Consider the following 24,914-nt stretch of genomic DNA (forward strand, 5'->3'; position numbering starts at 1 on the left):
TCCAGTCACACTCAACCCACCCTCTGTCTCACGCTCTGTTGATAGATACAGGAGGTCATCCCTTTCTTGAAACCCATTGATGTAATCCTCACAGTCACGTGTGCAAAGGTTGTATGCCTTGTGCGCATTTGATGGTGCAACAGTGCATCCCGCCCTGTGCCGGCATACCGTGCGAGAAGGAAGGCCAGGGAGCCTTATAGTGCAGTGCACAGAAACAAATTGTGCTTTGTGCATTGAGAGGCCCGTCCCTTGCGTGCAACACTCCATTCACACTTCTCACCTCTCATTTGATTTGAAGGGAAAAGACTGGTCTCTCGCCCCACCCTCTGTCTCACTCTCTGTTGATAGTTACAGAGGGCAACCTATACTCACTTTCCCATCCGGTTAGGATGAAAGCTCACATCACTCGATTGTTTGTCGATGAAGATCGCGTTGTCAGTTGTTGAAGAGGCGTACCCAGAGAGGTAGCCATCAAATCGAACATTGTGTTGGATAGGAACATGTCGTCTGCTAGAGGACAGGTAGACGCTCTGTAGAGAGACCCAGGACACAGCGTACCAAGGGAGGCAGCTTCGGAACTGGATCCTGGGGATATCCATGAATGAATCCACTTTCTGGACTGCTGGGTGTTGCCACCTTTTCCACAGCTAGCTTCTCGTCCAAGGGTGTGTGCTACCTTTTCTTGGAACGAGACCTGCTATGATAGGGAATTTCTTCCTTTTCTCTTATAACAGTTTTTTTTTTTCTTTTTCTCCTACTCCCGAGGGTGTTTCCACCTTTTCTCGAAGAATAAGTCGGCATGACAGGGACCTAAGTCCTTTTTTCCCATGACCGATATGTATATTTTTTTCTTTTTGTTTTTTTTTTCTGAATTAAGCAAGGGAATGATAGAAATACCACTTATCAGAACCCACCTCGCCACTGTCGCTGGTGGAAAATAAAGGATAAGAGATCAAGGCTGGAAGGTAGGGTTGAGGGGATAGAGGGTTGTGTCCACCTCATCAGGAGTGGCGGAAGAACGACTATCAGAATTAGCATCATAAGAGTTACAGTGCCACGCCAACGAGGGAAAGGATCTTGTGACCGTGATTGTCAAGATCCCCAAGGAGGGAAGTACTTCTTCAGGCGATATCCATTGATCAGGAAGGGATCATCAGAGGCATCAACGGTCTGCATTTGGACAGAGCCATTAGGGTTGACAGCAAGTACCTTATATGGGCCCATCCACTGTTGTTGGAGCTTGCCAGGAAACTTGCCAAATCGTGAATCATAGGCTAGGACCAAATCATCTTCTTTGAACTCCTTGTGCTTGATGAAGCTGTCATGGTAAGCCTTGCGTCGAGCTTGCGTGGCTTCCATGCACTGTAAAGCCATCCTGCGAGTTTCGTCCAAACATTCCAGGTGCAGGAGACGGCGTTGCAGTGAATCATCGTCCCCCAAACGCTCTTTGATAGCCACTCTCAAAGAGGGTAATTCCAATTCAACAGGGAAAACAGCTTCTGTACCATACACCAGCTGGAAGGGTGTCTGTCCTGTTGCTGCTTTATGGGAGGTTCTGTACGCCCAGAGGGCTTCTGTAAGTCGATCATCCCAATCACGACGATGTGCGGCTATCGTTCTTGTCAGAATCGAGCGGAGGATGCGATTGGTGACTTCGACTTGGCCGTTGGCTCTGGGGTAATAAGGAGTGGACTTGCGATGGCGGATCTTATACAACTCTGTCAACTTTTCAATGACTTTGTTAAGGAAATGAGTACCCCTGTCATTTACCAGCTCTAAGGGACTGCCAAAACGGGCCATGATATTCTCGTACATGAACAGGGCCACGCTGTTACCATCGTCCCGCTTTAGGGCTTTAGCTTCACACCACTTTGTGACATAATCCGTTTATACGAGGATGTATCGGTTCTGCTTCCTTCTGGTGGGAGGATCGATTGGGCCTATAAAGTTGATACCCCACTTCTCAAACGGCTTCAAAGGAAGGATAGGTTGCAGTGGCATGGCACTGGTCTTCGTAGGTTTTCCCATTCTCTGACAAGCATCACATCTTTTACAGTAATCATAGGCATCCTTATGAATGGTAGGCCACCAGTATTCTGCTAGCAGAGCCTTCCTGGCTGTAGCTTCTCCTGCAAAGTGGCCCCCACATGGCTCGTCATGGCAAGCCTTCAAAACAATCCCAATCTCATCTCCTGCAACACATCTTCTGAGCACTTCATCTTTGCCTTTCTTGTACAGTGCGCCGCCTAGCAGGGTGTAGGGGGCTGATTCTAACATAAGCTTCTTCCTCTCCCAACTAGAAATGCCAGGAGGGTATTGTTGGGTTGCTAGCAGATTGGCAATGTCTGCATACCAGGGAGTTACAGTTTCTACCAAGAATAGGAAAGCATCAGGGAGGTCTGGATCATCATGCTCCTCGTCTGCAGTTTGTGGGATACGCGACAGATGATCAGCCAGAACATGGGAACGACCAGGTTTGGTAATTACCTCAAAGTCGAACTCCTGGAATAGAAGGAGCCATCTCATCATTCGTCCTTTCACATCTGCTTTGCTCATCAGGAAGGACAGGGCCTCATGATCCACATAAAACATAAAGTGGGTGGATAGGAGGTAGTAGCGGAACTTTTCCAGTGCAAACACCATTGCCAAGCACTCCAGCTCTGTCACTGTATACTTCCGTTCTCGATCAGTGACTTTTCGGCTTGCGTAATAGATGGGTTGATCCAGCTTCGAGGAGCCCTTTTGGCATAGGACAACACCTAAGCCTTCAATAGATGCATCAGTGTGTACATGGAACTCTTTTGTCCAATTAGGAGGTTGCAGAATGGGTGCCTCAATCAGACACTGCTTTAGAGTGTTGAAGGCTTTGTCACATTCTTCCGTCCAAGTAAACTCTGCATCTTTCCTCAGAAGCTTGTGCAAGGAGGTTGCCTTTGTTGCAAAATGAGCTATGAACCTTCTGTAGTAACCCACATGGCCTAGGAATCCCCTCAACTGTTTGAGGTTGGTGGGTGCTGTCAAAGCTACGATCTTTTCGATCTTTGCAGGGTCTGTTGATATCCCCTGTGCAGAGACAATGTGGCCCAATAGAACTTCAGAAGAGACCCCAAAGATGCATTTGTCGGGGTTGAGGGAAATTCCATACTCCCGGCATCGGTCAAAGCATTGTTCCAAATGTCCCCAGTGTTCACGGATCAAACTATAGACACAGAAGTCATCCAAATATACCTCAATAAAGTCGTGCAAATGATTTTGGAATGTGGCCATCATGACTCGCTGGAAGGTAGCAGGGGCATTGCAGAGTCCAAATGTCATCACTCGGTAAGCGTAGGTCCCCCATTCTATCGTGAAGGTTGTTTTGGACTGGTCTTCTTCTGCGATTTGGACCTAGTTATATCCACTGAATCCATCCAGAAGGGAATAAAACTCATGTCCTGCCACTGTGTCCAATAGTTGGTCTGTGAAAGGAATCGGAAAGTGATCCTTCTTCGTCTTGGAATTCAACTTGCGGAAATCCACACATATACGAAGCTTGCCATTCTTCTTGGGTACCACCATGATGGGTGAAACCCATTCACTATTTGCCACTGGATAGATGAACTCAGCTTCCGGAAGCTTCAGTAGCTCTGCTTTCACCAATGTGGAATAATTCGGGTTCATTCGCCTCTGTCGTTGCCGTACTGGCTTGGCATCAGGCTCCAAGTCAATATGGTGCTGACATATTGTGGGATCAATCCCCTTTAGGTCTTTGTAGGACCACGCAAACACGTCCAAATTTTCTTTCAACAAGTTGTACAAGGTTGACAACTTCTCTTCTGGGAGACTGCTATCCATCTTCAAGTGGCGTTCAGTACCATCTGCATCCACAAAAGTTAACTGCCTTTCACCTTCTACTTCACGGATGAAGGTCCCACGAACTGCTTCTGGATACAGATCCGACTCCTTCAAGGAAGTGATGTCCTCTTCGGATGTCCCACTAGAACCAACTTCTTCTTTTGATGGAGACTTAGGTTGCTCCTTGAGATGTTGGAATGGGATTAGAGCCGTTTCGGGTTTGGTTTCAAGATTAGGTACCTCTTGGCTTGAAGACTCATCTTCTGATGACACATCTAGGAACGTCACATAACAAGGATTCTCTGATTTCTGGTGGGTTTGTGAGACTGGTGCTTGGCATGGTGCATCATCATCATCTTTTCTTGGCAAGGATAGGTGAGGGCGGTATGAGCCACTGCTGAAAGACGGCTTGTTCTTCTTAACCCATTTCTTATAAAGATTTTGCATATAAGAAGATCCATTTACCAGACCAAATGGTACCATCGTCATTCTGTCCCACAGCATGAGCTCGTCTGCTTTTGATGCTTCTGGACCTTCTTCTTCAAATGTATCCTCTGCAGGTGGGATAGACTCTTCCATCTCGCTTTCATAACCTTTTTCGTCCATATCATATTCATCCTCTTCTGTCTTTGTCTCTGCCTCTGTCTTTGCTTCTGTCTCTGTCTCGGTTTCTGTCTCTACTTCTGTCTCTGTCTCGGCTTCTGTCTTTGTAGGAGCTCTGTAGGAGAAGAACAGGTTCTCTGTTTCCTCTTCTGCCTCTGTCTCTGGCTCTGCTATGGCCATGTAACAGGGAGAGCAGTACATCCATGCTTCTATCTCACTGTCAGAAGTGATTTCGGAAATCGTTTCTGGTTCAGGTAGGAAGTATTCACCCATTGATAATGGCTTTGCATCTTTTGGAAGTCGGCTTACCGTATCCACTGTTAAGGAACGTGCCATTGTTTTTTTTGGAAGGATCAGTTTTACAGCATCTTCGTTTGCTGATGTTCCATCCATAGCCTCATTAGGTGAGTCAGAAGATAATTCCAAGGAGGTGGACCCATGTCCTTTTTGAGAACCATATAACTTCAGCACCACTTTATTAGGTCCTCTACCCAAGGTCAAGGTTCCTTTGAACCAATCCGTCCTTGCCCTGGCTTAAAAAAGCCATGGTCTGCCCAGTAAGAGAGGGTAGGATGTACCATAAGAGTTTGGCTTCACCACCAGATAGGTTAGTCAATAATCTTTTCCAACCACTGTAGTCTTCACATATGGGAGAATGCCCAAAGGCTTGATTCTGCTCTGATCCGCCAATCTGATGAGCCATTGGGTGGGTTGCACACTTTGTAGGCCTAGATCCTTCATTGTCACATCCGTCATAATGTTCACTAATGAACCTCCATCAATCAGTGCATTTGCAATGAAGCAGCCTTCTATCCACACGCCCGTCTTTGGGGTACCCGGATCTAGGAAGGTGTTAGCTACGTCCACTTCTTTGACAGGCTCTGGAGCTTTGTCGGACTTTGTTGCTGTTGAGGGAGCAATCCTTAAGCCACGTCTTTTTGTTAGTATACTTTTGAACCTTTTTCGACAACTGGGAGACAATACCAATAATTGTCGAAACGTGAGCTTTGGTTTAAAGGTATCTAGATCTCTGACCAGATCGTATTCCTTAATAGGATCCACTGGCTTTTCTAACCGGTTAGGGAATGGGGCAACACCCATTTTCATTTTTCTTGTTTCTTCCAATAGAGGAATCATGGGAACTTCTTCTGTCACTTGTGGCATTTCCTCCTCTTCTATCTCCTGGACCTCTAGTCCTGTCTCTGGAACTGTCTCTGTAACTCTCTGTGGCACTGTAGTGCTCTGTACGGCACTGTCAGGCTCTGTTCTGTTTTGTTCTTCTGGTGGAAGTTTGAACGTCACTGTTCTGGCAGGAGGATTATTTTCTTTTTGGATAGGTGGTTCCTTCTTCTTTGCACGTGTGATGGCAACAACTTCCAATTCCACTAAATTGGAGGTAGGCTCTTGGGCCTTGGCCGGACTATCAGTAGCACTGTTTTTCACTGGGACTGGGCTTGGGCAGTCTTTTGCAGTGTGGCCTTCTCCTTTGCATCGACTGCATAAGGACTTGTAATCCACGGATCTTCTGGGATTTGGACAATTTGGTGAAATGTGTCACTTTTCTCCGCATCTATAACACTCTACTTCTGATCTCTGACCACCGCTAGACTGTCTTCCTCTATAACTTTGGGAGGGAAATCTTCTGGGTCCAAAATTAGGACCAAACTCTCTAGGCTTGGGTCCAATATCCTGTGTTGTCATTTTGGATTCCAGCAAGTTGAATCTTGCATCTTCTTCCTTTCTTCTCCTATCATGCATCTTCTTCAGAGAGCAAATGTCCTCTGTATGGTTCTTCCGCAAACAGTAGAAACAGAAAGCTCCAGGAATGGTTGGTTTTCGTGTACATTCAGTGGCTAAATGACCTACTTGATGACACTTACCACACCAAGTATTTGACCGCATCACATCTCTTCCTGCTCCTGCAACATTGGATATGCTAGCGGTAGTCACTTTCAGCGTCTGTAGCTGCTCTGTAATCACATCCATCAACTCCTTTTTGATATTTGCAACTGAGTTGGATAAGTAATCCTTCAAGCTTTCTCCTCTTGAGGTACTGGCAGTAGGGTTTTGAGGAGTCTCTGTAATCACTGCATAAATAGGTTGGGCTGGTGCAGAGGGGTCTCTGCTCTGATTCTGATTCAGAGCTCCTGTTTGAACTGTTGACTGTTGGCTCCAGTTGGTAGGGTTCCACTGTTGCTGCTGATTTGGCATTGAGGAAATTGATTGGGACCATTGTTGTTGTGGTTGAACCATCATTTGAGGCATTGATTGTGGCCACTGTGGATTTGGTGCACTGTACTGTGATACTGGGGGTATCTGTTGGTAGGGGTAGAGAACTGTCCCTGGGATTGCATTTGGTGGGTACATCATTCCTGGCATTAGAGGAGGTAGGACTCCTCTTCCTGGATTCATCGCCAATCTAGCTTCCACTTCATCGTACAGTCTGGTACCTTCTGTTGCAGCTTGCAGTGTGGTTGGTCTTTGCAACTCCACAAACTTACGGACTTCAGGTTGTAATCCTCTAAGAAACACCCCCTTCTGAATGCCATCATCTAGATTATAGTTAGTCCATCTCTTCAGGATGGATTCCATTCGTGAGACATAAGCTTCTACTCTTTCTCCAGAGGACTGACTAAAATTCATAAATTCCTCTCGCATCCGCTCTTCAAAACCTTCACGCCTGAATTTAGTGAGGAAGGCCAACTTCAGGTCGTCCCATGTGCCAAAAGTTCCTGCTGCTTGTCTCTCATACCATTGAAACGCCGCGCCCTTGAAAGTGGCGGGGAATATTGCCAACCAATGCTCAGGGGTTCTGGCATTGTTAGCCACACATGCTACCATAAACTCTGCTACATGAAGATCGGGGTCTTCATTGTACTCTCTCTTAAAAACTGGTAATGGGACTACATTCGCTGGCCTGTCATCAATATTTTCAGGACGGATCTGGCTTGGAAGTGGACCTCCAGCAGGAGGAGGAAGGGCTTGATGTGCCATTGGGACTTCTCCAAAGAGTTCCGCAAGGGCGTCAAAGGCGGCTTCTGCTGTGAGCTCGTTCTCGGCTCTGATTTTTGCTTTCTCTCTTCTCACGTACCTCTGGACTCGTTCTAACGCTTGCCTCTTTATTGCGTCATTCATCAGGGGGTTGGCTCCACTATGTTGTTAGTGCTCCACAGAGGGTTAACAGAAGGCTTCAGTCTATGGAGGACTCTCTTGCCAACATTTCTTCTACTTCTTCCTTTTCAACGTCCCGGAATTCTGCTTTCATACCACTGCACAGAGGAAGGTATTCGGTTCTGAAGGTGTCAAAATACATATGTCTAAGCATTGTGGTGGTGCCATCATCATAATAATGCCAGCTTCTGATGGTTTCAACAGTGTATGTTGTAAAGAACACTCTGTCTACCAACATCCAGTGGGTTGCTAATTGAACAAACAGAAGATTATCAGTGCACCAAGCATCCCACGTATCTTGCTGTTGAGCATCCACAAACAAATTCCAACTCTTCCTTCTTGTCTTTGTGAATCTCTACAGACCAAGACTTCTGAAGCTTCTTCACAATCTCCCACTTGATGTCTCGAAACTTCTCAATGAATGCCAAATCTTCCATGGATGGTCATTCTCTCTGTATCTTCTCTTCAGTTTGTCCCCAAACAGTTTGCCACCAAGATGCAAGTTTCTGCTGCTTCAATAGGAAGAGGAAACTGTCCACCACATAGAGCATGCATCATGGGTTGGTGATGTGTTTCTGCCATTATGGGATGAACTTCTTGTGGAAAGTGGCTCTGATTATGAGAAATTCGAACTCTTCAGTGGAAGAAGGAACTTTACAAACATCCATTGAATTCTTTTCTTCTTGGCAATGCCATTTCCTTCATTTTCAGCCTCTTCTGGTGCTTGTTGATGGCAAGATTCCCCGGCTGCGCACCAAAAACATGGAGCCCCAAGAGGAACGCCAAGGAAAAAGGAATTCTCTTGCAAGAAAATCTATCTTCTAACATCAACAAGCTTGTTTATTATGTTCTATATGATCACAATGAAGAAAAGAACACCAGGCACAACAAATCTTCATGCAGTATCATGTAGATCTCCCACGGATTTGATAGAATCAACCATATTCTTCAATATATTCATAAAATCCATCAATATAACAAAGAGAGCAAAGTAATATACAATCTTTGAATGGAAATACATCACATAGTATTCATCTTCACTATCTTCATGGACTTCTCTCTCAATCTCTCACATACAATCACTCTGTTCAGTAGAATTGATTATCTCTGACTCTCTCTCTCTCTCTCTCCATCAATAATACATCATATCCTCACTACAATCTCTCAAAATCACTCTCAATAATCTTTCTTAGGTCGTGGATACCCCTCCCAAGAGGTATGTCTGATATGAAGAGTCACCAGAGCCACTACAGTGTCTTTTCATAGGTCACTACTGTCACTTCACTCCAGTCTTCACTTGAGTCTTCAGCAGCTACTTCTTTCACTTCTTTCAGCTCTTTTGCACTTGTATTCACCTCTTTCCAAGGCTAGAAAACTTTCCCAAGCTATACTCTCATCCAACAGAACACATACAGAAGCATATAGAACAGTACCAGAACAACTACAGTACAGAATAGAACAGAGACAGAAGTTCTACAGAAGACCTACAGAAGGTTACAGAAGGTCATCAAAACCACATAACTCATACTCAAACCATTCCAAACTCTCAAAAACTATTCAATAAGCTTTCACAATATCTCAATCTTCATTAATCAATAATTCATCCCTCCTTACAAAAGTCAATCAGAACAAAACAGAACAAAACAGAAGCTATACAGAAGGTATATAGAACCAATCAGAACCTCTCAAAACATCACAGAACCTCATATCTCCATTAATAAACATCATGAACTTCCAAAACACAATCAATATCATCCAAAACACTCTCAAACCACTTCCAAACCAATCAATCATCTCATAAAATCAACCATTCAGCTCTCAAAAACAACAAAAATCAGCCAAAAAACAAGTCATTTCAACACTCAACAGGTAGTTGTGAGTTTATTCCTCTTTTTGGTGTGGAAGAGGGTCCATGTGCTCCAGTTCCTCTTAGTAGGTGCTAAACTATAATTTTACGAGAGGACATTGATGGCAATGCTAGCAATTACTAATAGAGAAGCTGCAAAATCAACATTTAAGTGGGCAATAGATTATAGAATCTGTTATCTAGGTTGCGTAATGCATTAGATTATCAAGATTCAAAATATATAAGTAACTAGTCATTTACCAAAGTAGGAGCAGAATTGCTGTATTTTTGCCACCAAGAGATAGTAGGCTAAAGTTGTCTCTCTCAAAGCCTACTTGTGAGTCCGCCGCAAAATGAAGAGAATGATTGCAAAATGCTAGCAAATCATTCTCTACTCCCCTCATCATATCTATATCATCTCATGTGAGGCACCTCATGTTCTCCGTGAAGCTCTCCTCTAACTCATCGCTAGTGTATTGCTTCTCATTGCGCCAAAGGGGATGCAAGATATGTGCGACCACATGGATTGATTTACGGAATTAATCCCATCGTGCATTCCACACTGCACGAATCTTATCAATCCTTGAGAGAGAAGAATGATGAATCATAGATAAAATAAGTTAGAAACTTAGATGTTAGAACAATGGTCAATCATTAATGAGCCATTAATACGAAATAATTATATATGTAAAAGTTAAATAGTAACTTATTTGTCTTGGGGCAAAAAGTTATTGCGAAGCAAGGCCTCATTAATTTTATCCATGTACTCATATAGAACGCAAAAAAGTACTCCCCTTCATATCAGTGATACACAATATAGTGTAAATAGGAGTGAGACTTTTCACCAATGCCCTTGTCTCAATGCATGAAATCTCATTTAAAATATCGGTCTAAAAGTAAGAGCCTTTGGAGATTCTCTCTCACTTCATGTGAGGCACTCTTGGCATGCAATGGGCCGTATCAAATTTTGACCGACCCATATCAACCTCTCTAATACAATAAACATATAAGCAAATCTAGTGGCAGAGGGCTTCAATAGTCAAGTGTGTTATTGGCTCGAAACATGCTTGTGACGGATGGCCTCTTCTTCACAAATCTTACCATGCTTGTTGCCTTCTTGAAAATATTATCCACCTTGTTGCTCAATATCTTCAATAAGCAAGTCAAGGCCATGGGATGCACATGGAGTCTATACTATGCTAGAAAACTCCTCCTCAAGCATACGCCCCATAGACACACAATTGCTTCCATTACATACCTGTCACCACTTGCACCAGATTTTGGACTCCTACATCCATGATGACTTGTCACATCTGCTTCCAAATGAAAGCTCCTGTGATGGTAAGACTTGAGATAGAGGCATCGGTGGCCTTAACAAACACGGTGCCTTTGCATGAAGATACTAAAACATTGTAAACATTCCTTCGGTGCATATCCGACCATCCATCGCATAATATTGTGCATCCATATTTCACCCACGTCTCCTTCAAGGGCTCCAATTGAGCCTCTATGGATGCTTTTTTCTTTTGAAGCTCCTGTGTGCATAATGTAGCTGTGGATGGGCCTTCCTACTCACACCCTATATGGCTCATTGCTCTAATTGTCTTCTTCCATTGATGCATAGTAGCCACGTTGAAAGGGATAGCACGCTGAATAAATAAGTGTGTGAGTTCCCTAGTTGCTTCCACGATTGCCTAGCCAAAACGGTTGTTCCGTTTTGGCAGCCCCGAAGCGCTATTTCAGGATACTATTGTTTTGAGGCTCCACCCTATTGGTGTCATCATCAAACTACTAGCGATAACACTCCTACCTTGGCGTTTGTTCTCCATTGCTGGCGACATCTTCCGCTCCCTTTAGGCTTCACTAAATTTGTGTTTGGCTGTTGGGAGACCTCCACATCTGGCATCAGCTTCCCTAGCTTGGTGTCAGCATCTTCCTACTTGGCACGACCCCACATCCGGCGTCAGTTTTTGCAGCCTTAGGTACCTGCGTTTTTGGATTGACAGGTCTTCAGGGGGTGCATTTACCCTCCTAGTTGTTGTCCCTTCATCAGGCGTCTTTGTTGCCCAAGCCACTCCGAGCATATGAGGACTGTGGTTTACTCCCTCGATAGCTGTCCTTCACCCTCTAATGATTACTTCGATAGCCCATTGCCCAGAGGACTATGTTTTACTCCCTTCACTATGCAGATTATTCCCCACAAGTCGTGCCATCTGATTCAGATAGGACAATGCAATATCTTCTGAGCTTTGGCTCCGGTGTATAAGCTTTTCTTCTCATAGCTTGATTTAGTGCATTATCTTTGTGTTCTTTTGTGTTTTTGAGTTTCTTCTCTACAAGTGTTTGCCATACACACTTTGTGTTTCTCCTTGCAAACCCTACTGTCTCTTTGGTCTCTTTGTCTTTATTTGACAAATAGTTCGTATCCAATCTGATTCTAGGAGTGTGGAGTATCAAGACACCTTCTTCCTATCAATGGTTCATATCAATCTGATTCTGGGAGGAGTGTGGAGTATCCGGATCCTCTTGGCATAAACTAGAGACTCTCACAAAGATTGCATTTACTTGCCTTCTTCCCATCAATGATTCACATTTAATCAAATTCTCTTGGAATCAAATTGTACATCGGGAAGGATGGGGAGTGGAGCTATTTTAGATGTGGAGACTCATATGATTGCACTCGAATGGGCTTTGTTTGAAGCTATGTGTCCTGGTCAACAGCCTTGGGTTCCTTTTGTGTGATTCTTTCTTCGAGACCAAAGCATTTTGCATGGGAATACCTTATCTGTGCATTGTGGTGGCATGTTATTAATTGTAATCAGTCTGTTCATCTCAAATCTTCAATGCTGTTGACTCACTTGGTCCGTTCATGGAAAGCGGTGCTTGCAAAGTCTTCTTGGCATTCAAATACTGATTGCTTACAATTGGTTTCTCTACAAGCTGAGTTGCTAGTTGTTTCAAGGTGTGTTTCATGGGAAGGTAAATAGCATGCTACGGTCATGTTGAACAGAATGACAAGGCTTGGGCTGATTACTATTGCTGATGTGCTTTTGGCTGCACAATTTGCTGTGATGTTCTTTCAGTCAGTTCGAAGGTTTTTCTTACGTATTTTGCAGACCTTTCCCCCTTAAATTGGGATAATCCGTGCTAGGATTAGAAAATTAAAGGGGGATTATTGGTAGAACATGCATTTGTGAATTAGATGTATCATTTGCTTATCTTAGATCAGGATTGGTCGTGTGCTAGCTTAACAAAACCCCTTTAAAATACACAGTGCTTAATTGGAGAATGTTAGTGGGTGGTCTTCGTCTTGATTTTGTGTTGCCAAAACACAATATTTTCAATGGCTCTTACTCCTTTTGTACTATCATTGAAGAGACCTCTCATCTTCGCTTTCTTTCTTGTTTGGTGGTGAGAAAAGTGTGATCTTTCTGTCTACTATTCAGTGCCATGTGGTTGGACCCACCATTCATTCAAGAGGTTGGGGTTTTGGAAAGCCAAAATTGCCAGATTTTGTACAACCACACGTGAAGGTTGCTTCCTACTTTTTGCGTCTTTGGGGTTGTTGGCATATATAGGGTATCTAGAAGAGGTATTCTTCATTGGCAGTTTAGCATTGTTTAGCTTACATTCGCAAGGAGGATTTGCTTTCTTGGCGTACTATGGTTTTTTTAGTTTCATTCTCAGACATGATGATCAATGACATAGTGTGCAAAGAAAGATAAAGTGATGTACAATACAGTTCCAATATAGGGATACAACAAGAAGAGGTTGGGGTGGATGTATGAGGCAATAGATGGCTGGCTGTGTGATTGGATAACAGTACATTGATGACTACCTCCATCTAGAAGTAGCATCTCGATTAATCCCTCGGCTTTGTTAGGTATTGCTTGTGTTGCTACTGGATGTTCCTCATCTCTCTCAGGTGTAGTTTCTGTGGTTGGTACCCTTGCACCCTCGGTTGACATGCTCTCTAATGTCCTCAGCCCTCTCGATTGTCAGCCCTTTGTGTAGGTGCTATAAGTGTGGTCATTTTTTGGAAAAAATCAATGAGCTATGATTATTGTCCCCATCTTTGCATAGTGCATGCTTACATTAATGATGTATGAAGCCTCTGGATCTCAAGTAGGAATTGACCCAAGAAGTGTTGGTCTGGTTCTCCATGACTAGTTCGCAGGAGGTGTCTCCTTTGAATTATGTAGGGTATCTAGCCCAGATTGTACTGTAGGCCCTACATTTGCAATGTAGGAATCCTCACCCTCCAGCTCCTCCTAGCATAGTCTACATATGCTAGATCCTCTCAGTTCTTGGGATGTGGGCTGCTCTCCCTATCTCAATCCCGAGCGGATGAGAAGAGACCTTAAGTTGGTGAATGGCTACTTGCATCTGATGTGGCATGTATATATGTCTAGGTATCTAGGTCTCTCAATAAAAACATATGCTGTAGTCCGCATAAAGTGGTTCTTGTAGTATGTCATATTTGGGGGAAGGGGCTATTGAGGTGAGATCCATGTATGCTATATATGCATTTGGTAGAGATCCTGTCGCATGATCAAGTGCCTCTTAGTTTGAGAAGTGTATTGAGGGAAAATCAAGGTCATATTGAAAGAGGGGGAGGTGGTCCATGTCAAGCCCATATCCTACGAGCCACTGCTCGACCTATGGATACTATGAGTTTTTGTGTCCTGCTTGTGCTAATTGTCTAAATGCTTTGAGGAGCTCTACTAGGCAATTTGTTTGGGAGCATACCGCATACACTATGTGTGAAGTTGATGGTCTAAAAGAGAGCCTCCAATATCATGGGGGGTGCAACAAATTGTGCTTTGATGGTCTCATGTAGTATTGATGGTTTGTTGCGTGAGAGCTCGATGATCTCGGGTCTCTTAGTTTGTGTCCATAGGTATGTAGCCATGCCAATGGTTCAAGCAGTTGCTCCATACATCATGGTTGGCATGACCTGATGTGTCGAATAGCTACCTCCCTGTGTGGGGCCCATGGAATTTCACCTGATGGCATTGTCTCTCCAACATGGCTAGTTCTACATATCGTTGTGTAATTTGATAATTGGCTGCTTATGCCATAGTGGATCTTCCAATAGACATACTAAATGTGACCCCACTTAGGTATACGATTCCATGACCTCCATCTATTTGGCTCCTAGAGTGAAGACTCATATGCTTCATATTGAGGCTAATGTGTGGAAGATCAAGATCTTGGTTTTTCCAAGATTGACCATCGATCCATACAGTGTATAGATGTAATGTAGGGCATGGAGATATGTCCACCCATCTCCTCATTGTGTGATGTGGTCCTTTATCTTGTCGATGTTGAATTCAAAGAGTGTAGGGGGGAGAGGGCATCCCTTCTTCACATTGATGGTACTAGAGACCACATCAGAAAGTTTTCTCTTGGCTCTCTCTCTCTCGATCTATTACCCTCCTGTACAGTGCATAGATGCTCCAAATCATGTCTAATGGGGATCTCAAATGTTTGTAGCCTTTGTTGTAGTTTATGTTGTGGGACTGTCTCAAAAGCCTTGTGGAAATTCACAAATTAGTAGTAGGGTCTCTTCTTTCTAGCTTTTGCTTGCTTTATCATGCCTCTTCGGGTGAAGATGTGGTCAAGTGTAGAGAACCCCAGTATAAATACCATCTGTCTTGTAGCTCTCAATCTCCCTCTCTCTGCATAGGCACTTAATTGTGCCTCCATCATTGCTCCATTTATTTTGACCAACATGTGGCCCACCACGATGGACATGTAGTTACTTGGATCTAGGGAATCTCCAAACTCATGGACAGGTTCAATGTGGTATGCATGGTCGACTCATTTGGAAAGCCTTCCTCTAGTGCCCTAGTAAAGGAAGGAGAGGAGCCAAAATGACCACTGCATACATGAAGTGCCCACCCTGTATACCTGTATGATCCGTTGATTTCCCAAGCTGTAAGTACTCTATCGCCCTCCTCACCATATCATGTGTGAAGAAAGGGGATGCGGTAGGGTGAGGCTCTGGAGGGTATAGAATCGGTGGTTGGTGTGGTACATCATATTGCCTCTTTGCATAGGAGTGCCATGTCTTTGGGACTTAAGGGATGTGGGGTGGCATGCTCCCATAATTTGTGCCATATTGTGGCCACATTTGTGCTCATGAATAGGTGGTATGGATCTCAGTACTGTGCCTCCTCATATGCTCTCTATTTACAAGAGAGGGTCCTCATTTGTCTACTGGCCTCCCTCTGTAATGTGCTGTAGCCCTCTCTGGGTGCGAAGATGTCCATATAGCTCCTTGCACTCATCATGATACCATTGGTTCTAGGGCATGGTCCCAGGTTGGGTGCATCCCACAGTATGTGTTGAGTGTGGGAAGCTTTGGAGGGCAGCTGAGTGCAGGATGGAGGTAAGTTGGGAGGTGAGTGTCCCTAGGGAAGTAGTGTGCTCAAACTGGGTGAGCTCATTATAGATGTGGTGATTGTATATTTTAGCTAGGTCATGTGTAAAATGGAAGGTGGTTGGCTGGGTGTGGATGGTGGTTGGAACCTATGGGTATGGGGATGTGGATATGGTGAGGGATAGGTAGGTATGGTTTGCCCCAAATTGGCCCGGGGGGAGGGAGTGGTTTGGGTGTGAACAATCTGATTAGCTGCATTGTCTCAATGGAGCCTAGGACATAGTCCATTGTGGTGGAACCGGTGGGTCAAAAGCAGGTCAATGCTCTGGATCCGGGCCACTTCATTGTTTCATTCTAGATAATGAGATGGTGTCGCAACAACAGAGAGATGCCAACAAAGGGCAAGTTAACTCCACGGTTCTTGCTGGTGTGATTCTCAAAGAGGTGTTTGCTCCATGGATAGGTATCATCAGCATTAGTTGTGCTTGCTTCCTGCTCCCCTTGTTTTGTTATTGAAGCTGTGTGTGGTTTGTAGCCTCTTGGTTCCATGTGTTGTTTTCTGCTTGTCTTTGAGTCTGCTTGGTTGGCCAGAAGGCCCTTTGTAAATATGTTGATTCATTGATCCAAACTTCTTCATGAAATAGGAGATGCCAATGAAGGGTAAAATGAGCTTGTTGAATGGAGGAAAGGGGGGAGAGAAAATCTCATGATGATGAAGAGGAGAAACCTATAGAAACTGCAGATGGAATGAAAGAGTACCACAGCTGATGGGGTGCTGACCATGACCGTGGAGAGAAGATGGTTTGTGTCACAGGACAATAGAAAAAGAGCTCGTATGCTTTTAAAATGAATTTCATAGTGACTTCAGCAAATATTATAATGGTTAAGCATAGTACATTGTATGGTGTATTTAGAATGTGATGGCGAGTGAGATGGAGAACAGCCCTATACAGAGGACATCATGCAGATTTGGCGAACTTGCTTTTAATGCCTGCTGGAATCTGCCAGTCCTTGGTGACAGTTGCTGAGGGATGCCAAGTGGCATGCTGCATAGAAAGTGGACAGGTCTGGGCAGCCAGTGGGCAGATCTGAAAGGGTCCATCTAATGTGCCTAGGATGCATACTGCTGAGACAATTGGAGAATTGACAAACTTGCACAGTGCCAGAGCTCCTCCCTCCAAACATCCTCATCTGACATAGACTGAGGCTCACAACCAGGAGAGGGACATAGTTAATGACAGGAAATGAGATGACTGCTAACAGACCTTGGATTGGCTTGGTTTCTGCTGAGTTCAAAACCACCCAAGATCTTTTGGAGACTATTGCCTCTTACAATTCTGGCTTGACATGTTTGGATGTTTCTCATTGTTGTTTTGTTGGATCAACTGATGTCCTCTTGGAGTCTTACAAGGTGAAGTTACAAACTACTATCGAAGAAACCTTGCAGACTCTGTGCAGGTGGATTACCTTGTAGATGGTGTTCTGTGCTTTCATTCCTGTTTTGGCTTTTTGACCCTTATCTAGAACTGTAAACGGGTTGTTTGTAGTTTGTTCATTTCCTGCTTGTAAGCCCTATACTATGTCAACAGTGCTACAGTTCTGGGAAGCCACTTGGGGTCTACCCATCTATTTTGCCATTCCTAATATGCAAATCTCTTGTCAAGTCTTTAGACTCAGCACCAGACTTTGGGTCAATCTCTTCTCTCCAGCATGCTCTAGGGACAGTTCCTCATGAAGTACACTCAGGACTATTCGTTGTATCTCAGTTTTTGCTTTCCACGCATTTGCTCATTGTGTCATGTCGTTGTGCTCCATTCTTTACTGCATTAATTTGTTGACATTCTAACAGATCTTAGCCACACAAAATACCTGAGGCTGGTGTCATTGGCATCCACGGGCCATTTGATGATTCTGAGATCTATGAGAATGTGGCAACTGTTGAATATTTCCTCCATCCCCTTATGTTTCAATTCTTTGTATTGTGCAGCACTGCTTGTGTTCATGGCTGCTTATTTCTTTGTTTACACTGTGCGCACATGATTGCCACTTATAGAAGGAAACCTCTACATTGGCGAAAACAGTAGACAAAAATTAATAAATAGCTTTTTCAAAGGCGTGCTGGTCTTGGTGCTTGAGGATGGTGATTAGTGGTTTCATTCACTGAATGACATGCCCCTAGCACATCTACTGCCATGATAATATCAGTATAATTTCTGTAGCTCTACAGCCTAAGGCCCTCTTGACTTCCTATACTCTCACCTTTGATCAGACCATTTCTTCAAAGGTTGTCACTGCATCAGCAGTAGCATAGGTGCATCAACCACCGTTGATCAACAGAAAGATGACAACCTTTATTGTGACATCAGGTGACATTTCATGCTTACACGTGAGCTCCAGCAAGCCCTCCATAGCCTCTCTATCTTGGGGTGACTTATATAGCAGTATTGACTTCCTTGAGGGCCTGGTGGCAATTTGTCTTCACTTGGCCAGCTATGATAGGCTTCTTCTACACATTGGTGTCTGTCAGGTTAAATGTTTTAGCTTTAGGCATTCTCCTTTGTTTTGTGATGGAGATTCTGTAGTGAAATGTTAGGCAGGTGGCTTTGGCTGTCCTCCACAATAAGGCATTTTACAGCATGAACTTTGAGCTTCGGGTGCCGTTTAGCCTACAAGGGCATTTTGTCTTTGCTTAGCATCCTTTTTGTGCATCTCTTTAAGGTTTATTGACCCTGTAAAACTGAATGGGGGGTTTCAGCTTCAACTTGTAAGTTGTATGCAAATTTGGGTGAAAACTAGTGTTTGAAATTTGAATGCATGTGATACTTCTCATGCCATAAACCCATCCTTGCACAATGCGAACATTGCTGCGTCATGAGTGACCAATTTTTATCCATAGTTGCATCCTTAAAAAAGATTCATCTTGAACTAGGCTATTGGATGTTTTGAAGTTGCATGCTTACATTCATGGGTGTATTATGTAATGGCATGGTGTTCTATTTTCCAATTCCTTTAATGAGCTCTTTTGTCTGAAGTATCTTGTAACGTTGTACCAGATGCTTTTGACTACAAATTTATTGTCTACCGACTTTTAAAGCTCACTTGAGCTTGAATGATTGGCTGTGGTTAAGTGTGAATGGCCTCAAAATTGTTTTGGTTGGAAATTGTAGAACATAGTGCGGGAACAAACACATCATTCAGTCTGGGGTTCATATGCTCACCGTCTACTTGATCCTAATGAAAATTTATGGAGGCAACCAGGTAATGGTGGACATGATGATAAGGCTCACCCACCTATTCATCCAACAAAATTTTCAGCCGGTGAACCTAATTGGACTAATGATCATCGTGTAAGTTTGAAACACTACTTGGCAAACTTTAGAAGAGAACCATGGCTTTTAGTTCATGTTCGCATGCAGAAAGAACCTGGATTCTTTCAATGATTTGAGAGCAACTGGTTTTATCCTGTTGTAATATGCTGTTGTCGAATGTCATTCAGAGTTTATATGAGCTGGTTACTCGTCATTTTCTTGCTTGCGTTTCCCAACCAGCAATTGGCTATAGAACAACTGCATCTATTGATATTGCTGGGGAGTCTTTCACTGCATCAGGCCTCATGATTACTGCTGTAAGTTAATGATAGTAAATAAGTATTTGATTCAAAATCTCTTCATGACAGAACCTTTATAATGGAAATGTATATTTGGTTCAACAGAAAAACTATCTGGATGTGTACCGGTACGAATCATGGGGAGGTTCAACAATTCCAACTTTTGAAGTTGGGCAACAGGTAAAGGTCAAATGGTTATGTTACTTTCTCTGTGTGGCAATTTCTACCTTGCTATTATTTCTAGATGGGAATGTTGTTTATGTAGTGTGGAATACAGTGGCAATGGGACAATACAGTTGCTGGAGAGTACAATGGAAAGTAAAGCTTTCAGTGTTCAGATGCTAATGCTCAAAGCTGTAATCAGGGATTTAGGAAAGGAGAAAAAGCACTGCTGTTAGTGGCCATGACCGAACTTCCCCTTTGTAGGCCAGAAGCACTACTTGGGGTTTTTCGACTTTCCCAATTTCATGAACAGAAATTTCATTTGACTTGAAATCAACATTATCCTATTGCCAAGTCGTTTGGGGAGTCTATGTTATGCATTGAGAACCAAGGTTTAGAAAATAACCACATCTGCCCTTAAGCCTCCATATAGTTGTACAAGGTGCCACAAACCTAATGCAGAGTAGGTATAAATTTCTGTGTAATACACCAGCAATATCCTATGAGAGGAGGGGTGAATCTGTTTGATAGCAGCCGGTATGCTGTGGGAGGGATGGGTGTCCATGTATGTTGGCCGAATAGTAAAACCATGATCAGAGAGACACAAGAAGTAACTTTGTAGAACTCCATCCTTTTTCCTAAGGGGTAGTGGTGGGTGGGTTCGTGGCCTCGTTGTCTTAGTCCTCAAGATATCAGCTCTGATCACTTGATTCAGCTTTGGTCGGCTTAGAGAAAGTGTAGAGTGGTCAAGTCTATAGTCATAAGGTGGAAGACAATCAATATCCGAACTATGTAGGCTCATCCAAAAAGTTAGTGCCAATTTGGAGTATCTATGGCATGGAAGCTCCCATAATCTTTGTCAAAAGGTCAGTGCCTTGAAGAGTGCTTTCATAACTATAAGTGCTGCCCCTTGCTCTGCTCTGAGAATGGGATGTGGGGTGGAGGGCTTACTCCTAATCATTATCATCATGATTAGTGGCCTTTCCATGCTATCCCAACCATGATAATAATTTCTCACAGCTGTAGTTTGATTAATGAGTGGGCTAAGATGCCTATGGTACAAGTTGCAGCCCCATATCTCTGCTCCATATAGTAGTGTAGGTGTGACTAGGGTATCAAACAACTATAGCTTGGTGCCAGACTCCTGAAACTGTATATGAGCACATTGGCTCTTAAGTGCTGATGTGCCTTTGATGCCCCTCTCAATGAAAATCATGGGCCACAAAAGGTGACTCCTAGATAGACATATTCCCTCACATGCTCCAGTATGGCTTCCCCAAATGTGAACTGGCACATAGATCTAGTGACCCATGCCATTGAAGTATTGAAGACCGTGGTTTTGGTCTTCCCTATGTTCATTGTGAGGTCTCTGTCTCTACAAAATATGTGCAAAGCATCTAGGTGGTGATGTAGTCCCTTTGGTGAATTTGAAGTGAGAACAATATCATCTGCATACAATAATATCGGTAACAACACCCTTGTTGGACTCACTCTGGTTCTTCCTTGGTAGAGAGAGAGAGAGAGAGAGAGAGAGAGAGAGAGAGAGAGAGAGAGAGCTCGCCCTCTGCCTGGACGTTCCGTCGCCCCTTGCCTTTTGCCCGCCCTGATCTGCCCGTTTTGCCACCAAGGGGCAGCGGCCAGTCACACCCAGGTTGCCACACAGAGCGCGCGAGAGCGTGAGCCAACAAAGGGAACGAGCCCTTCTCTGCTTGCGGACGTGCCTTCTCTGCATAGCGGCCGTCTGTTTCTGCGCACGCGCTTCCCAAGCTTCTTCGTTAGTCTAGTGCCGGGTCCCTTTTGCCTAAGAAAGAGGGAGAGCGGCCTGCGCATTCCTGCCTCCCGTGAGATCTTCGTTCGGCCTCTGACCGGTATACGCAGTGATACACCATGGCTGGCCTGGACCTGGATTTTATAGACCAAATGGTGGCAGCGTTTGGTCCGGACTCTGATACCGAGGAACCCGACGATATGGTTCCGTGCAACGAAGAGATGCCCACTGCTCTTGACTTTCAGCCTACAGGCAAATGCACCAAGCACACTTCGGAAGAGTCAATGGATCATCAGGATCGTTCCTATGCTCAGGTTGCTTCGGATTCTGCAGACTCTCAGGATGTTGACTGGGAGCATTTGCTAGAGTTTGCCAACACTCTACTTGGCGATTATGTTCAACATAATCAGGAAGTCTTTTCTGACTCTGCACCGAAAGATGTTTTGGAAGCCACTGTTGACCCCAAATCTATCTTGTGCTCCTTTTCAGTATTCTATGATCGCGCGGTGATACTCTTCTTCACTGGTAGAATCCCCCAGCTTTCCCGTATTTGCCAGTGGCTGCACAATCTGCTACAAGGGGAATGTGTTGAAGAGATTTTTGTGGGGCCCCGAGGTTTTTTTGAGGTGCTGTTAAAATTTGAGACGCACCGTGTTGTTCTTCTGTCTAAACTGCCTCTGTTTTTTGATCGCTGTTTGGTCCATGTTGTACCATGGCGCCCAATGGCAGATTTTCAGCGCCTGCTGCAACGGGAGTGCCCTGTATGGGTTGAAGTGGAAAATTGCCCGGCTGTTCATTGGCCGCTGTTGAAGGACGCCATGGCTGTTGTGGGCACTGTTCTGGTCCCTCCCAGTTTAAGGGCCGTGAATCGTAACCGCTTGTGTATGTTATGGGACACTACTAGGAAAAGGCCTGCGTGGTTACGTCTCAATTGCTCTGGCATGCATCCTTTACACTTTCGTTTGAATTGGGACAATTTTGCAGGATACTGCTTTTCTTGTGGAAAATTAGGGCATTTCATGGCCGAATGCCCAGAACAGCAATACACTTCAGATGCTGGGCATGTTGCGCTGCCCATGGAAGATATGGTATGTGATGTCCCGTCGCAGGATGCTATTCACCCACCTAAAGCTCTGGATAAAGGTAAACAATAGGTTTCGGGTTTAGATTCCTGTGGTAGAGACTGGGTTGAAGTACGCGTGAAAAAAGGTACCAGGGTGGTTGCTGGCATGGAGAATTCTGTGCCTTCTGCGTCACAAGATTCCATGCGTACTTATATGCGCAGGAAAGAAATGTTGCCTTCGGAGCACTCTCCTCCTACGATGGCTTCCTCTGCCCCCCGTCCTCAGCCCACTCGGAGAGTGTATTCGGATCGTCCAAAGGGTCCACCTGCTAAGCTGGCTTTTGATACTAGAGGCAACGTTATTACCGCGTGGGATCGTCGTTATCCCCGCTCCATTCCCAAGCCAGTAGATATGCCATCTACCTCCAAATCTGGTCCGCAGAACTCTTTTGCCGTGTTGGCTGATTTCTTGGATGAGGCAGTCCTGGACATTCTCGCAGAAAAGGTCAAATCGAGGCAAGCTGTGCCTCGTACCTGATTTTCTTAAAAAAAAAACACATGAAAATAGCTACGTGGAATGTGTGAGGAATCTGTTCTCGCCATAAGCAACATGCCATGTGGACTGTATTGCATGAGAATCAGTGGGATGTCTTGTGTGCTGTTGAACACAAGAGTCACGGTGAAGCCGGAAAAGTTGTGGATTGCCATGGCTTTCGTCTGTTCTATGCAGGGACACAGGCCATGTGTTATTCTGGTGTGCTCATGATTGTACATGAAAAATATCAGCCTCTTCTTATTAAAAATGATGTGCATGGCCGCTTTGTGGTGATTGAAATTTTATTCGACGGAGAGATCTTATGGTTACTTGGTCTCTATGCTCCGAATGATCCTTTATTGCGCCGGGAGCTTTGGCATACTTTGCAGACTTCTTTGTCACTTGGCAGACGGGGCCTCTTCATGGGGGATTTCAATATGTGTGTTGATTCTTCGCAGTCCACATCGGAGCATTCGGTAATGGACGCGCCGGAAAGCCGCAGGTGGCATGAGTTGGCTCTTGCTGTTCTTAAGCAAGATCTCTGGTCTTGGCTGCACCTGTCTTCTACAAGGTTTACTTTCCATTCCGCTCAGTATACAACAACATGGTCTCGACTGGACCGCATATACATCATGCAGAATGATGATTTTCTCCCTGAGATGCTTGAAATGAAAGTGTTGCAGCAATATGCTTTGTCAGACCATTTTCCTCTGCAGCTTGAGATGCTCGCACAACCCATTGCACCTTTTAAGCAATTTCTGGAGAGGCTCCCTTTGCGTTTTAACTCGTCTTATTTGAAGCATGCAATCTTTCAGGGTTATATGCAGCAATTGATTGATAGATTCTTAATGGACTTCTCCTCTCAGGGCACTGCTTCGTTTGAACGATTGCTCTCTAATGTGCAGCGGGTTGCTCGGCAGTATGGAATCCATCATGCCTCTCTTTGTCGACAGCGTCGGCAAGCAGCGGAGGACTTGCTGGCTTTGGTCCGTTCTTTGCTGGTGGACACTCCAGATGATGCATTTCTACTAGCACTGGCAATGCGTGTGGCTCATCTTATTCAAGAGTTTCAATTGAATTCATATCAGCAGGCCAAAATGCAGCATCTAACGGAGACTTTGCAAGATAATGCGTGTCAGACTCATAAGTTCTTTCGAGCCCTCCATGCCTCTCCTGCTCGAGAGAATATGACTAGACTCCTGGATGCAGAAGGGCACCTGGTCCTTGATCCGCAGACTATTGTGCATGTGTGTAGGAATTATTTCATCGACCTTCTTGGTTCCACTTCTCCACCTTCAGCCCAAACCACTCAGGCCCGTTCAGTTTTTTATGACCTGGTCCGCAATTAGGTTCCGCAGGACATGCAAGCCACTATGGAGTCAGATATTTGTGAGGCGGAGGTTATGGATGTTTTGTTACACTTGCCCAAGGACAAAAGTCCTGGCTAGGATGGTCTCACCAATGAGTTCTTTAAGGATTTTGCTACCCAATTGGTGAAACCATTGACGGCTTTGTTTCAGCAGGTGTGGGAAACGGGGATTATGCCTTCCTCATGGAAAGGACTTATTAAACTGCTTCCAAAGGTTCCTTCGGCATCTATGTTGAAACATTGGCGGCCCATTTCTTTAATGGGTTCTATGTACAAAATCTTTTCCAAAGTAATGGCGAATCGGCTCCACAAGCATCTCCCTGCCATTGTGCATCCTCTTCAATATGGTTTCATTAAGGGCCGAAACGTTCTGCACAATGTATTAAATGCGCAACTAGTGATTGATTATGCAAGGCATTCTAATCAGGAGGTTGTACTGATTCAATTGGACCTGGAAAAGGCTTTCGACTATCTGGACTGGTCTTTTGTTGCAGAGCTTATGTCTGCTATGGGCTTTGGTGATCGGATGTCTCGACTGATCTACATCATCAGTGCAGCGGCGTCTTCGCGA

General features: G+C 44.4%; 1 protein-coding gene across 3 annotated transcripts in view; it reads left to right on the forward strand.

Annotated features, from left to right (window-relative positions):
* The window catches only part of TOP3A (topoisomerase 3alpha), a 155,990-nt gene that overhangs the window by 21,903 nt on the left and 109,173 nt on the right, over positions 1-24,914 (forward strand). For 2 of the 3 annotated variants that reach the window (XR_015690256.1, XM_087674498.1), the window contains exons 2-4: positions 19,007-19,186; positions 19,336-19,464; positions 19,552-19,626. Coding sequence is in view for 1 of the 3 variants with exons in the window: in XM_087674498.1 (XP_087530624.1) it covers positions 19,453-19,464; positions 19,552-19,626 (87 nt within the window). In the remaining 2 variants the exon portion in view is untranslated. Of the gene's footprint in view, positions 1-19,006; positions 19,187-19,335; positions 19,465-19,551; positions 19,627-24,914 lie in introns of those variants that run through there. The other variant, XR_015690260.1, reaches the window with a different exon arrangement.

The sequence above is a fragment of the Lygodium microphyllum genome, chromosome 3, assembly GCF_053477565.2.
Source record: "Lygodium microphyllum isolate KBCC chromosome 3, Lygodium_microphyllum_v1.1.10, whole genome shotgun sequence".
NCBI classification, from domain to species: Eukaryota; Viridiplantae; Streptophyta; class Polypodiopsida; order Schizaeales; family Lygodiaceae; genus Lygodium; species Lygodium microphyllum.